The sequence below is a fragment of the Rhipicephalus sanguineus genome, chromosome 3, assembly GCF_013339695.2.
Source record: "Rhipicephalus sanguineus isolate Rsan-2018 chromosome 3, BIME_Rsan_1.4, whole genome shotgun sequence".
In the NCBI taxonomy this organism is placed as follows: domain Eukaryota; kingdom Metazoa; phylum Arthropoda; class Arachnida; order Ixodida; family Ixodidae; genus Rhipicephalus; species Rhipicephalus sanguineus.
Genome location: NC_051178.1, coordinates 108,080,179 through 108,095,419, shown reverse-complemented (window position 1 = coordinate 108,095,419; position 15,241 = coordinate 108,080,179). Strand labels below are relative to the sequence as shown.

The 15,241-nt window shown below is 46.4% G+C and overlaps 1 protein-coding gene across 2 annotated transcripts; it reads right to left on the bottom strand.

Moving 5' to 3' along the window:
• LOC119385062 (phospholipid-transporting ATPase ABCA3-like) lies at positions 1-14,615 on the bottom strand. Of its 2 annotated transcripts, XM_037652619.2 has the most exons (7): positions 14,348-14,615; positions 10,018-10,269; positions 7,778-8,084; positions 5,521-5,769; positions 3,309-3,497; positions 1,024-1,208; positions 1-207 (listed from the first exon to the last, which is right to left on the bottom strand). In XM_037652619.2, exons 1-7 carry the CDS (start codon positions 14,603-14,605, stop codon positions 34-36), a joined length of 1,614 nt encoding a protein of 537 aa, XP_037508547.1. In that variant the 5' UTR covers positions 14,606-14,615; the 3' UTR covers positions 1-33. The 2 variants fall into 2 exon arrangements, with proteins under 2 accessions (XP_037508547.1, XP_049270317.1); XM_049414360.1 differs by lacking the exon at positions 5,521-5,769.
• Positions 14,616-15,241: the final 626 nt, after the last annotated feature.

Sequence of the window (15,241 nt, the reverse complement as noted above, 5' to 3'; positions counted from 1 at the left end):
TATATTTATTAGGGGCATTAACGTATACGAAAATTAACACAGTGACTTCGTGTCGCAGTGTTGTTGACGAGAGGTGCTTGCCTTGCTGACGTGAAAGAGCTCTATAGCGACACACTGATCCCTCGGTTCGGGCTCGAAGTTTGCATTCTCTTGCGTCGTCCTCGGAGGCTCCTTCAAACACGTCATGCTGGGCAGCCAATACTCCATCTGCGCAGTACATTAGAAGGAAAGGCGTATTCTTGCAGGACTCGTGGCTATTTTCATTTCAAGTCTTTATGGAGACTGCACGCACATTTCTAATTTTTAAACTTCGCAAAAACGGACGAGATGAAGATATCTGAAAGTGCAAGGCATACAAGACAGTTTCAACTGTTAAAGGTCCTTTCTTAGCACGATACCGCTCATGCATGGTTTCAAATTACGGTGAAAATTTGGGATTCATTATTCTGTACCACAATTGTGGATAAACGGTGTGCATAGGTGGTTTGATCGGCATACTCCAGCGGGACAACCAGTACCGTGCCGTCCCAGCGTGTAGTGCTTAAAGTAACTCAAGGTGCCCCCACAATTACCATTTATGCACGTTTGTGTACGTATGATGGTGCACGCGGTTGTATTGCTGACCATTATTCGGGAAGAGCAGCCTCCTCGCCAGCCCCTAAGTTTGGACTGGCCCACCAAAGATCTCCTGGCTCTGGGCCCCTAGCACGTCATAGCGCTATGCCATTTATGTTTACTGTTTTCGCAGCCATCGACACAACCAGAAATGCACAAGTCGTCACCGGCGCCTCCCCCGACCTTCACCCGATTAACAGCCTGCACACTATTCTTTTCCGAGCGGCTGATACAATGTAAACCAACGCAACCCTGATCCTCTCTACCACGAATACACCGATTATTGTCTCATCGGTTTCATATTCGAGGAAACGCTGTAAGCCTCGAAAATAGCGCAGGCGGTTTCTGCGCTACCTTTTCAAGTTGCGCATTGATCCGCGCACAACAACGAATCCAGAAGTCCATCACCTTGAATGGGTACAGAACCGGCTTGGCGATTCCAGGCCCGATGGGCATCACATTGTCCAAGTACCAGACAGCGGCGACGATGAAGCAGTCGCACATCAGGCCCACGAACACGATCTCGGCCAGCGTCACGTTGTCCGGTGTGGCGGCGCGGCTAGCGAAGTTGGACCAGTTTGCGCCGTAAGGCACTGCAAAGGGCACAGAGAAGACAGTCATGCGCAAATATCGCAAATGTATCAATGTTGGCTGTAAAAACATGACTTGAGCTTAATATCCGGTTGGGACTGAGTCATACAGGTAACTAAAGCTTCGGCTTCAATGCCTACTAGTGCGGAAGGTTCAGCTACAAGCGTTGCTTTCAAAGACCAAGCGCACGCTCATTATGAATTTTTCCTGGAAGTGTACCAGAGATAGTAACAGACAGGTTATGATTATGGCAAAGTTTTAGCGTTTGAAGTAGTGGATTTCGTGACACGGAAGATGTTATAACTGGTTGAACTGGGTTAGTTGGTATATTGCAGAACAAATAAAAAACGAGCGGAAAACACGCAAGTCAAGGTCCCGCCGTTTGCTTCTGTTTGTCTTTCGTGTTTGCCGCTTGATTCTTTTTATTTGATTGAAGTTCTGTTTTGCTCCAGTATCCATGTGAATTAAAAATCATCAAACAGCCTATATAAATATTTTTATGTTCAACAAAGGTTCAGTTCTGAGCGTAAGCGCTGTCCTGTCTTCTCTCTTTGCCTTCCTCTCCGGCGCGCTTTAAACAAAAAAAAATCAGAATGAACATTTACAAACTAGCGTAATTCGCCATCCTGTTACAATAAATGTACGCTGTGCTCTCCTTTAAGAGCCAACTGTCAGTCACAAATTTAGAACGGCATAAGCAAATTTTAGTCATTCTTCTCAGTTTTTTCTTCGTAAAAATTGCTCAAGCCCGTTATCTACTTGCCGGGCAACCAGTCTTTTGTGTGTCCGGCGTGCATGAGATGTTCCGTATGCTTTGCGTCAATGTTCAGGAGACCATATCAGTATGGACTACTTGCTCGCCTGTCGGCATGTGTGGGCGCTCGCGCAGGTGTATGTGTGTGTTTGAGATAGAGTGCACTGAGTAACATTGCAAAGTAATGCCATTGTGACGACGGTGAATGAGCGAAATCATTCTTTTCCCGCATATTTCTGCTTAGAACGAGTACACAGTCTTCTGCTGTCGAACGCGGTCTCCATGTAGTCAAATGATTCGATATTTGATATTTCACGTTAGCGCAAAAAACAGGGACAAGGAAAGGACCACAAGAACACAGCGCTGTGTTGCGCTGTGTTCGTGTGGTCCTTCATTTGTCCCTGTTTTTTTCCGCGAAAGTCTACCGAGATACTTAACCAACTCGCCCAACAAGCGACCCCTCTCTTGATGGTACCATATACGCACAGTGCCATTCAAAAAACTTGCACAATCTCATCATGCGCCATCCTTTTTAAATGAATATAAAATTAGCAGTGCCAATAATATTTACAGATACCGTTGTTGGCCTCTTCCGTCGACTGACAATTTCCTAAAAGTGCTAAAGCGGTAGAAGAACTATTTCTCTTACACCGTGGTACAAGTGAACAGCAGCAAAAATAATGCAAGATGGCTCGTACGCGATATGCTGGATATTTGTTCGATAAGTTTCACGCGGCGGTGTGATCGGCTATATTGAGTGGTGATATTTGCCTTCGAACACTAATATTTATTTATGCCTGCCTAACACCTATATCAAGCTTAACTGAGTGAAAAAATGATGCCCTGTTTGCATGCAGAGGGGGCGCATTCCTGTAGTTGAGCAAATAAGTATTCGACAACGAACTTTATACGAGGTATGGTTTTTATGCAGCTGCATTAAACTATACGCTATATCGCGTTTCTGAGTCGGTAGCAACGGCTGCAAAGCACAGAGCAGTCGCAAATAGTTTGACTTAATGTAAACACGAGTGTTTAAGTCACTGAATCCATAGAACATCAATTTCTCGGTCTGTCAAAATGCTGCGAAAAACGTGTTCTGTTGTCGTTATTACTTGCGTATGTCATAACATCAGAAGCTTGTTTCCCGGATTGATTTGCTGTGAAACGCCACCTGGGAGCAAGTGAATTCAGTCTTAAGAGCTGAGTTGGTGCATAAGGACCAGCCGGTACCCTCGTAACCAAAGTATAAGTATGCTGGTACTTAGCACGCTACGAGACGTGACACCGTGAATTCGCTCATAGCTTTTAGCACAGTGTGAAAGGTACGTGGTAATCTGCAGCGTCTCACCGAACTTCTCGAAGCGCTCGAGAACGCGGAAGCTCCAGTGCAGACTCATGCCGGGAAAGATGGACGTCGCCAACTTGTGGCTGCGCTTGATGAAGTGGTAGCCCTGGCCACCGGCATTCTCGAGAGCGAGGAACGGCATCAGGCAGCTGAAGGTCCAGTACAACATGGCAGCGGCTACGGCAGTGTGTGCTGCGCAATAAAATGCGATAGTTTCAAGGAGGAGCTGTCGAGAACCACAAATATTGCGCGTTTGGATGTGTATTCTACTTTGGCAGCTTATTGCCAGCAGGTCTTCGGCACCTCCGGGACCCTTTCTGCTGTACCGCGTGGTGCAGTTCATTGGGTATCTTTGATGTCACTGCCCAAGACCCTGCAAACGTAGAGCTTATTGACTGAAAGCGCCGCTTCGTGCTGCCATTGTTTGTTCGCGACGACAAATTGAGGAGCCTAACTACCCAAAAGCGTATGTCGAGCAATGCGTAGCCGCCATTCGGAGGGACTGATATGGCTTCCGAAATGAAGCCGTTCATATTTTGGGGCATTGCTGCAATCTCGGGAGCCACGTAAGGGGCTGTGGAAGACTGCTGCTGATCACGAGGTGGCGTCTTTGTGCTGTGCATGTTGAGTATTTTTTAAACTAAAGTTGGATAGAAAATGCTATAACAGGAGTCTTACTGGCATTGGCAACTGTGCGACATCAAATCAGATGATTTAACGAGAAATAGGACATCAAGCAGGAAAAAACTGAAGGAGCAACTCCCTACTAGGAAGGTGCCACACGGCGCGGAGAATTTTTTGGAGTTACTTATTGTGTTTATACAATTTTCTTTGCAAAAGACGACAATGCGAATGCGAGCGCGTAGTTTTTGGCTGTGTTTCAATACTGACCGTAAACAAATAAACAAAGAGCTAAGCATACCGAGGCGATCTGAAGTCTCATTCGAGTTCTGACCAAGTCGGCAAGTTATACGGATTTCCGAGGTCAGCATCCAAGTCTAAAGCCACGCAGGCAGATTACGGGCAAAACAAGATGGCGGCTGAGTAGAATGCATGAGGCCGGATCCTCATGTGCTTAACGTAAGCTACGCTGAATATTTGACAGGGTCAAACACGAAAGAAGTTAAGGAATTCATGATTTTACGTGCTTTCCTGAGCTTGATTTTGCCGATGCGAATTGGTTCACGTCGCACAGTAAACGTTATCCATTGCTCCCACGGTTCGATGCCCCCTTTTAAGCAGTCAGCGTAAGCTGTCTGCGATGCTGGCCAGATTTGGATCTCAGACTTAAGGACAGTAACGTCAAATATTTGAACAGCTATTTCAGCGTAACTTAAACTAAATAGCATTACTTTTTGATACGGGGCGAAAAGCCAGCCAAACTGACATAAAGAAGCGCTGAGGTTCAAATAGAAAGCTTTGATGTGCGGAGAAATGTAGCGAATATTACGTGAAACGTTTCGTCAAAAGGCGCTGGGTTTCATCATGAGGTGATGGGGCCCCTCACGTACGTGAGGAAAGCGAAACGCTACAAGCGTCTCAGTGTTCCTTGGCCGCCCAGTTTCGGTAGGGTTAGCGCATTACCTTAACACATACAATGACTAAGCTTGGGTAATTCTTACCGCAGCATCCGTTAGTGCACAAAACTCGGTGCTATATCTTGTCAGAAAAACCATCGGCTGTCGACACGCATTCGAAAAAATGGCTCGCTACGTTCCTCAAAAAAGCAGATGCGCAAATAAGAAAAAAAAGACACAAAAGAGTATATACTCCTCTAAAGAATTAATTGTGCGCTTGATTAGTGGAGCGTATATATTTCTGACAGTAGCAAGGGTATTCGGGTAACGTTTCTTGCTTTACTTCTTAGTTCTTCAGAGAAGAGTCACCAGTCTGCGTATCATTCGAAGTAGTTTCTTGCTGTACGAACCGTCGAGGAGATGTCGGTGGATATCTCGCAAACGAGAAAGGGATAGAAGCAGTAAAATATGGTTTAAAGCAGGCAGGTTGGATAACTATTTGTCGCCCCTTTGTTTCTCATATTGTACGAATAAAAGTAATTCGGTGGCGGCGTTACGATGGATGCAAAAAGCCAGAACTTCACATAGGTCATTTGCTCCCTGCAAGCCCCTCTTTTTCCTGGCTAAGTACGTTCTGCTAGTGTTAAGCGTGCAAAGGTATATGCGAAGTAGGGAGCACGTGTCCAAAAGATACACACGACTGGAGAAGAGCATGGAGAGCAGTGTAGCGTGCATAAGACACGAGCTGCAGAAGCACATCAGGATACAGAACACCAGGAGCGGATCGCTGAACTGGATGAACGCGCGTCCTTCCTCGTTCCTTTTGACGCACAGGATGAGCAGCATCAGGGTCACGATGATCAGGTGCATGAAGAAGCCGCTGATGTAGTGGCTCACCCAGTAGACGCAGTCGTTGAGGCCCACCACACGCAGCATCTCTTTCATGCCTGAGTCAGAGACAACCACGTTTTAAACGCGAACGCCTTATATGTGTCATCCAGTAAAAAAAAATCGGAGATTTGGCATGACCTGACGAGACAACGCGAGACGGCGGCTTCAACACGATGATGCAAGAAAAGAAGACTGAGCAATAAAATTCAGCCAAAAGTAGCGCGATACTCAAGTGCCCTTATGTAGGCCGCCGGCCTACCGAAAGTCTTATGACTTGAATGTAACATGACGTCATCAGTGACAATAAGAAGGACAAAATGAAGAAGACGGCTTTCGCCTTCGGGTCGTCTAAGGAGAATGCGTAAGGATCTGTGCGAGGTTCTATCGTGTACTTCGCTTCGCAAAGACAATGCAATTTTTGCAATAACGGAGACGCTGCACGGACGTTCTAACAAAGTACGAAATGGCAACGTTTTGCATTGAAGTGTCAAGCGGTATTGCACTGAAAAGTATACTACCGAAACAGTTACAGCGATCACCTCCTCGTTTTCTGCCTCTCCGACACGTATTGGCGTACTGTAATTTCTTTCGTAAACGTGGGGTTTAGGTCAGGTCATTACTGGTTTGCTGGCGCAAGTAACACTGCGTCACTTAAAGATGTAGCGATTATACATAAATTGGTATGCTACCAGGAAGGGAACTGCTCGAAATGTTCCAGTCATTATGAAAGTAGTAATTTATGTTATAAAATATACTCGCGTGCATCGTACAATAAGTATAGCGGTGTTGCAGCAATTACAATACATGAGAACTAAGCCATGGCTGTTTTTTCTTCAAAAGTAGGTCTTCAGTGACTGCGCAAAAATTTATCACTCACAAAAAGATCAAACTGGAGTCGAATTTTGGTGGAACCTAACCACGGCATATTGTAGGAGTCGCGGATTTCAAAACGTGTAATTTGTACTGCAAGGACAGTCCTGGGATATAAAAAAATTGAGCCTTCCACTCCTTTCATTAAAGGGGCCCTGCAACACTTAATGGAATAATCATCGAATGGCGTCTTTAGAGGAGTTCATTGCCTCACGAATCGATTGCCGCAAGAACTTTTAAAACCAGTCATGTACAAGCGGAGTTGCATGGATTTGCCACATGCATAAAGCGCTTTCTCTCTGCGTTCGCACCAGCGAGCGCACTGGAAGCAGTTTCCGGGGAGGGAGGGGGGGGGGCTAGAGGGGTGACATGGCGGCAAGAATATACGTCCGTTCGTCAGTGCGCATCATGACCTTGGGCACATTTTTTTGTTTTTGTTTTTGAACGCGCGGCTTGCTTTCCGTGTGATATGAAGGCAATGAACTGGGCTGGTTGGTACATGACAAAGTGGATGAACACCAGCGGGAAACGCGAACCACAGAGAAAGGGCACGACGGGACAGGCTGGCTCGTTGAGTTCTTTCTATGGTGGTTCGTGTTTTCCGCTGTTTTTTATCCAATTCAAATTTTCATTGCGAGCGCGAGTGCGCGTGCGGGCCGCAGCGGCGTCCGCTGCGGCCGCGGGGACTATGCAGTTCACGATGCTCAAATCAGCCAATGGCCGTGGACTTTAGTTATATGACACGGTCATTTATGCTTATGGCGTGCGATTTCTAGCCGACTTTGAGAATTGTATATTTCAGGCGCAATGTTCCCTCCTAATCGTTTCCTTCCTCCATGCAGAAACGCGTACCTTCATCCACGTGTCTGCCAGCGCTACACTTCAGTTGCTACCGGCAACGATGACTGTCATGCGTTCATATTCAGGTAATAATGAACTTTGGCAACTTGAATTGATAAGTGACCTCGAAAAAGTACCATTTTCATGTCACAAACGGCTGATCGTGCCTGCTCACGATCGAGAGAGCACCAGCACTAGGAAAACTGGTGCATGCAAAGACTCATGCGACCGGCACACCATGGACAGCCGCATTTTCTGTACGCGCGCCGGCTCCGGGCTTTTCGCGCACGACGCCGAAATCTGAGTCATATCGGCTTCGCTTAAAAAGTAAAAAAAAACACATTTTGTTCGCACCGGTCACTTTCTCGTCGCTGAGTCTCGCAACGAAGACGGCGAACGGAACCAGCATGCCGACGCAGAAACGCGTCAGTACGAGCGCGTAGTTCCTGGTGTCCTGGTGCTCGATGTAGGCCGGGTACGGGAAGCGCTGCAGTTGCACGGGATGCATCCGGCCCATGCTGCGGTTGTGCAGTGTCGCCTGGTACTCGAGGTGCCGCTGCTGCAGGGCGCCCATGATGGGCAGCAGCGTGTTCATTTCGGGAAAGCGCTCTTCCTTCGAGGGCCCCTCGGGTTGCGACAGAAGGCGTTGAGGATACTTGACCTGCGGATCGAAACGTAGCGCCGCACACTAAGTGCAGATATATTTTAAAAACCGCACGCAGGCTAATCCGTATATTGGCTGGCGTCGAAAATTTGCACGATATGTGACGCTCCGTGGTAAAACTCGACGTGCTCAGATGCGCATCACGTCACGTGTTCTGCTCGTACTCATCCGCCCAGTTACCATGTTCGCCATGATTTCCTACTCATGTTGCCTCGGAGGTCAAGCTTTCTTAAGTAAGCGGGTGATTTTGCCTCGGAGGCCTTGCATAGCAAAGCTACAGCTGGAAGTGAAGTGGGAAGTGAAAGGCAGTTAAGTACAAGCCAGAAGCGAAAACAAGAAGTGCATAGTGAGAGCGGGAGGAGATGCTGAAAATGAACGCAATGTAGGAATTTCGTACTTCAATGTAAATTGTTTTAAGAACAGCAGCAACGGTCAGTTAAACTGGTGGTGGTTTACGAAGTAAGATTCTCGTTAATACACTTCGGTGCGAAGCATGCCTCGTCCCACTTTTACCTGCCATTCACCTCTTTCACGACATCGCTCTACGTTGGTTTCATAAGTCAAGGCGAAATAGCGCCGTATATATGCCTACATTTGTTCACCTTCAACAAATACTGAATACGGAGCACCAGACTGTGTTCTTCCGTTCTCTATTATTCATGGGGCGTATTCCAGATCGTCCTAATTATGTCATCATTTTATAAATCAAAAGAAAGAATGAGGAAAGATGCATGTTCAATTTTACTACTGCTACAACCGGTCAGTGGCAGATGATCGTAAGCCACAGCGTCACGCCATCTGGCACCACTACACGATGTGCATTTGATGCGCCGAAAAGGATGAATTCATTTCACATATGAGCAGCAACGGCCTATGAAGTGTTGCTGCTGTGTCGCTACAAAAGCAGTGAAATTAACCCCGATCTTGCCAATTTAGTTCTTTTCAGCAAAGCGTTTATGGTATAGCAATGTGAACTGAACATAGTCTGAAAGATTACCGTTTCCGCTTGCGGTATTAAGCTCCTCTCATTCAGAACTTCTGTTTATATAGTTAGCTTACTTTCGCTCTGCGAAAATCATTCTCGCAGTAGTCAAATTACGCCATTAAACCCTTCTAATAATAACATAACGTTGTTGCGGTCTGCGCCACTTTCGGTTAGAACATTGATGAGGGAGGCTTCTTGTAAAGACAACTCGAATTCGGTCAGACATCAACATCGTGTACAATGTCACACTGGGGCATAGAAAGAGGGTGGTAGGGGCGCACGAAGACACTGTCTTCAAAATGCATTCAGCCCTCATCCGGCAGTCGGAGCTGGTAGGACGTAACAAATGAAGGACTGTAGGTGGCGCATTTGTAACCGGCCCTTATGGAGGCTTCCTGGCGCTTATGAAAAATCAATATGTAGTCCGCGCTGTTTCCTTGCGTGTTCTCTTTTTCTGTACCTTCGTCAAGGTGATAGTGCCGCGCGGTACATTTACAACGTGCCAGATATTTTGTGGAACACTCTAGAAAGGAAGTCTGGATTAATTTTGTCCGCCTGGGGTTCATAAACATTCATCTATATCTAAGTACGTCGGTGCTCTTGCGCTTCGCCCACATCGACCGGGAATTGGCAGGACAGCCAATTCCCGGTCGATGTGGCTGAGCTACCATAATAGGTTGACTGCAACCACATGCAGCCGCGGCTATCCTTCCTGGCTTTCCCTCGAAACTTCCCCTCGCACCGGCATGCAGGGGGGCGACAAGATCTGATTGCGCTTGTAGTACATTCCACGGAACATCGCACTGACGGCGAAAAATCAGTTGTCTGTGACTGATATAGCAGTAATGATATCGCTCTATGGTTTGGCTGTTGACAGCTTCTTGCGTCGCACTGCCTTACTGTTAAACGCGAGCTGAAATCTGTTCTGGCATCTAATATACTTACGTGCACGTCGAATGGCAGGCGACCTCCGAAGAAGTTGACGTGCAGGCTAACCGGCACGCCGTCCCGGTCGCCTGGAGCCACGTCCGTATACAGCAGCGCCACCGTGTGCACAGGCGTGCCGTTACGGAGGCGCATGGCTGCCACGAGCTCCTTTTCAGTCGCGAAACCGGTCAAGTGGGCCACCCGCAGATCCGCCATGGCATCGTGAGTCAGTCTGGCTAGGTACTTGTTCTCTACGGGCGCGAAGTACACCTGCAGACCCACGAAGAAAGTGCAAATGAGTGCAAAACGTGTAACACTTACGAATTAATTGAATGAAACTGTGCATGCCTCTCTCACAGCTCAATGACGTGCCTTTGATATATATATATTCGTTTACACAAAAAGTATTGTACTTTCGGCGCGGCTGTACGGTGCCGCACCACACAGTCAAGTTCTAAGCATGACAGCGAGATGCGCGATTGTCCCTGAAAATGATCGTAAACGCGCGTTCTTTTTGCGTTGAATATAGCGGCATGCCCAAGCAGTTATTAACCAGTACGATAATAAGTTATTTGATCAGTTTCAACTCGCACCGCCTCTAATGGCCGCGCAACGGACACCACTGTCCTGATTGATTGATTAGTGGGTTTTTGTGGCGCAGGTGCCCTGTGCAAGGATACTTACACCGTGCGCAAAGGACCTGGCGTGGCCAAAGCGCGCCATGGCTGATGATGTGGTGTTAGTGTTGACTAATGAGTTTCTATGGTAGATGCAATATGGCTGTCATGATGACAATAGCGGTCGAATAATGGCTGCGTGCAAGTTCACCAACACGGAATGATAGACGCTTCTTATTTTATTCCCGCAATGTGGGGTAGCGTCTTATACTATGGCATGACAGCCCTCTCATGGGGATTGTGAAAAAAGAAAAAAAAGAAGGTGGAGGAAAAATTGGCCGCGTATCTGCGTGCTTCGCTGCAAATGTCGTATAAAGACGATAGAAGAGGCGCTGCGTGAGATATGGACGCCATCTGGCAATACGTCGGGAAACATGAGTGCTGTGTTGCGGGCTGGTAGTCCCAGCGCAGCGGCAGGCGAAGACCGGCGGTGACCAACGCGACCGGTGGGGACGCCGGCCAGCTCGAACACGCGGTTTGGCGCGATGCGCCGAAGGAGAAGAAACGTCCGCACTCAACGAGTACTCTCCACAAACTCTATTATTTACACGTCGCCTGGGTAAAACAGGAATGCCAGAGCGGCGCCCCCTGTCATTCGTACAATGCAATACTGAACCGAAACCGAAACACATCATGAGCTTGTGCAGAGGGCACGGAGGAAGACAAGTTTGAGCGCAGTCGCATTTTCACTGCAGCTTAAGAAACTACGGTCTTTAAAATTGCGTATCTATGCATTTTATATTAAAGGAACACACCCCCTAATAATTACCTAATGATGTTGCGCCTCAGATATGCGTAATATTTACTTTTTGATCGACAACGTTCACAAGTATGAACAGCCGTACCAGTTCAAGATGGGTGGGCGGTAAGCAAGTGGTTCAACTTTGGCCGGATGGCTGAATTGGGTGACGTGCCGACAAACAGAAAGACAGACCAAAATTTCTGCGTTTAAGTTCCCCAAGAAACACTATCGTCTTTAATAATGGGCTCTAACATTTTTATGATGTTATTGCAACGAGGGAAGAACAAGACAAGGGACCACGGCGCGAGGAGGAAAGACAAGGTCTGTATTCAGATATCACAAGTGCAGACGCTCCAACGTCGTCTGAACGGTGGTTGCTGCTCATGATCCTCACTTCATTCTCCTCTGCCATCCTTCCGGTTTTTAATCGTGACAATATCAATCACAGGGGAAATTCAGGCGATTTTCGCCGTAGCCGTGACGTTCTGCCTCTCTGAATATAAGCTTTTTGAAATGGGGTTTAACAGAGTGCAAGCAGCTTTCCGGGAATCACGGGGCTTAGTTTAGGTTATGACCAAGCCGATTACCTCCCAACGTGCAAGGAATAATACTACAAAGATAATCAAAAAATCGGCAGGTCCCACCCACTGGGAGAGTCGATGTAATGCGAAGCAGCCAGCAAAGAGCTGCACACATCGTCTTGGTCTTGTTTGTCATTAAAGAAAATGAAGTCATGTCATGACATCTAGTTCGCTATATATCGCATCTTTGTCATGCATACATACATGCATGTAAAATCTGGTATTTGACATGTTGATGAAACGTACGTATATATATATATATATATATATATATATATATATATATATATATATATATATATATATATATATATATATATATATATATATATATATATATATATATATATATATATATATATATATATGCTCGATGCGCACCATGAGCTTGACGTTTAAATCATGTCCTATATGACATGCCTGTCATGAGTTCCATGTTAGGACCTGGCATTTATGTTCGTCATACAGTCACGTCGCGCAATACCGATTTTGGTGTACATATTAGGGTAGCGAAACGGCCGAGAGCGCACCATGAGCGTGGCATGTAAATCATGCTGTACATGACATGCATGTCATGATTTTCATGTTACCACCTGTTATTTATTTTCGTCACACAGTCGCGTCGCACAATACTAATTTTGGTGTATATTACGCTAGTGAAACAGCCGCGAGTGCATGAGCGTGGCATGTTGTTCATGCAGTAAGGAACCCCAGGTGGCCGAAATTTTCCGGAGCCCTTCAATACGGCGTCCCTCATAATCATATCGTGGTTTCGGGACGTTAAACCCCAGGTATTATATTCATATTATTTATGCTGTACATGACATACGTGTCATGATTTGCACCTTGGGGCCTGTCACTTATGTTCGTCATACACTCTTGTCACGCCATACCAGTTTTGGTATATATCAAGTTAACAAAGCGGCCGCAAGAGCACCAACACTGTAGCGCGTAAATCACGTCGTTCATGACATGCATGTCATGATTTTCATGTTATGACCAGTCATTTATGTTCGTCATACAGTCATGTTACGCCATACCACTTTTGGTGCACATCCAATTAACGAAACGGCCAGGAGAGCACAGGGTCGTAGGCGGCTGGATGGACAGATACGCTCAAGGTTGCAGAAGTTCGCTAAGAAATGCTTCGCATTTAATAAATGAGTTTAGATCTTTCCCTTTGACACGCTATGTACACAGTTGTGTACACCACTTGTTTTTGCCATTTATAACGACTAAGGGCTAAGAGAGCAAGATACATTGATCTTTGGATGAAATGAACCTACAGCATAATAAATTTGTCTTCATTTAACTTCATTCTGCAATGTAAAGTTGTATATGATCATTTCGCAGATGTTACTACACTGTTCGACGAGTCGTTCGACGTGCCCTTTCCCGCGAGCCATGTCAAAAGTATAATTTTTTTTGCTCAAAATGGACACACCCGAAAACGAATTTGCCCTATATTTCTGGCGTATGATTTCCTTCTATTAATGCAAAAACAGAGCATGAATGACTTCTCATTAAATATATACTTAATTACAATTGAAATAAAATGATAAACAGATAAAATAACGTAATATGGCATTATTTTTGTTGCAATAGAATGTCAAGTGCTTTGAGATAACATTGTATCGAGAGAAAACAGAAACACGCAGAAAAAAAATTATTGTATCTAATGCCCTTGCTGTAACCGACTCAACCTTTCTCGAACACTGTAGGACGATTGCTGCCATAACTTCGTTGATGCCAACGTAATCCCGATGGCCTTATGTTTCCTTTTTGGCTGTTTCAGTGTAACCTCACCTACTTTAAATCTGTCGTATTGCCTTTCGAATTTCTCATGCGATCACTAGATAGCACCGATCTGTCTGCGTGCTTGCCTGTCGCAGCCAAGTGGACTGCGGACCCAGTTCAGTTTTCTACAAATCTTATTTTCTTCATCTCTGCTGTTTTGGAAAGTCCCTGTGATTGTTTCTTAGGCTCTGCAATGTTGTGCTGTAGTTTTACGCGTTGTTCGAGTTCCTTATATTTGCTCCAAGGCGCATCTAAGCAATCACGAGCGGGACTTTTCCGGACACTTGTGACATTCTGCCACACTGCCACCTTCTGTGGTGGAGGCGTCGTGAGGGAGGAAGAGCCGTGGCAGTCCTAGGTGGCAATCAATGCAAGACGGAATAGGCAATTCAAGACGTTGGAGTTTGGAATTGCCCAGGATGTAGCGCTTCGTCATTTTCATTGCTGCCCAAACCACTGTGCTCGCAGGGTCCTTGATAGGCATTATAGCATTTTTTTGCAGGATCGTGATGCCTTGCAAACGTGTACATGAGGCGAAGAGATGTTCCCACCTGGTTGATCTGTGCCATGTCGGGCTGCGTGTTCCAATAGGTGTAGGTGCTGATGGGCCGAAAGTACGTGTCGCCTCTGCGCAGTAGCGGTTCGCGAGTCACGGCGTCCTCCTGGATGCCCAGCAGCAGCACCACCATGAGCACAATCTCGAGCAGCGTGGTCGTGTAGTGGCGCTGCATGCGCGTTATGTAGATGTTCTTCCACAGCACCATGAGTAGCTGGCGCCAGGGAGATGCGCTGTGATGGAGCGCTGCCATGGCCGCACACTCTGGGGAATTCGGGGAGGCCGCATTGGGACCTGCAATTGTGGGTCCGCACGGTGTTTAGTCTTAGCAACGCCTGGTATGAGTCAGTGCAAACCGTGTAGAACAGACGGGCCCTAACCTCTCGCCTTTTCAGGCGCTTTATTGCAATACTTTCACTGAAATGGTGCCAAACTACGCAAAACTTTCATTGAAAAGGCGTTGTGTTGTATCGGAACGTTTACTTTCGGTTTTGTTCATTCGCACGCCCACAGGCCGTTGAGTAATGAGTGACACTTTGCAACTTTTACGTGGCTGCTGCAAAAAATGCCAGCCGCTTTGCCTGTATAAACGGTCTTCAACTCGGTCGCTTCCCGGGCCTACGGTCATTCTTGACAATTACCCTGTTCCTTCGTTCGCGCATCCGATGTTCTTTATATGGCCGCACCGGCGAAACAACTTGTTTCAATATAGTAATCATTGTTGTACAAGATCGATCGACCGAAAATGAAGGCTTAATGGTTGCACATGTCATTTCGCCCGAATATTTCATTACATGTACGATAATAGAATTGAATTTAGCGTTAATATTGTTTATCGAAACCACAGCGCCACGCCTTTGTCTTTCCGTAGTTTTCTGACGCACATATT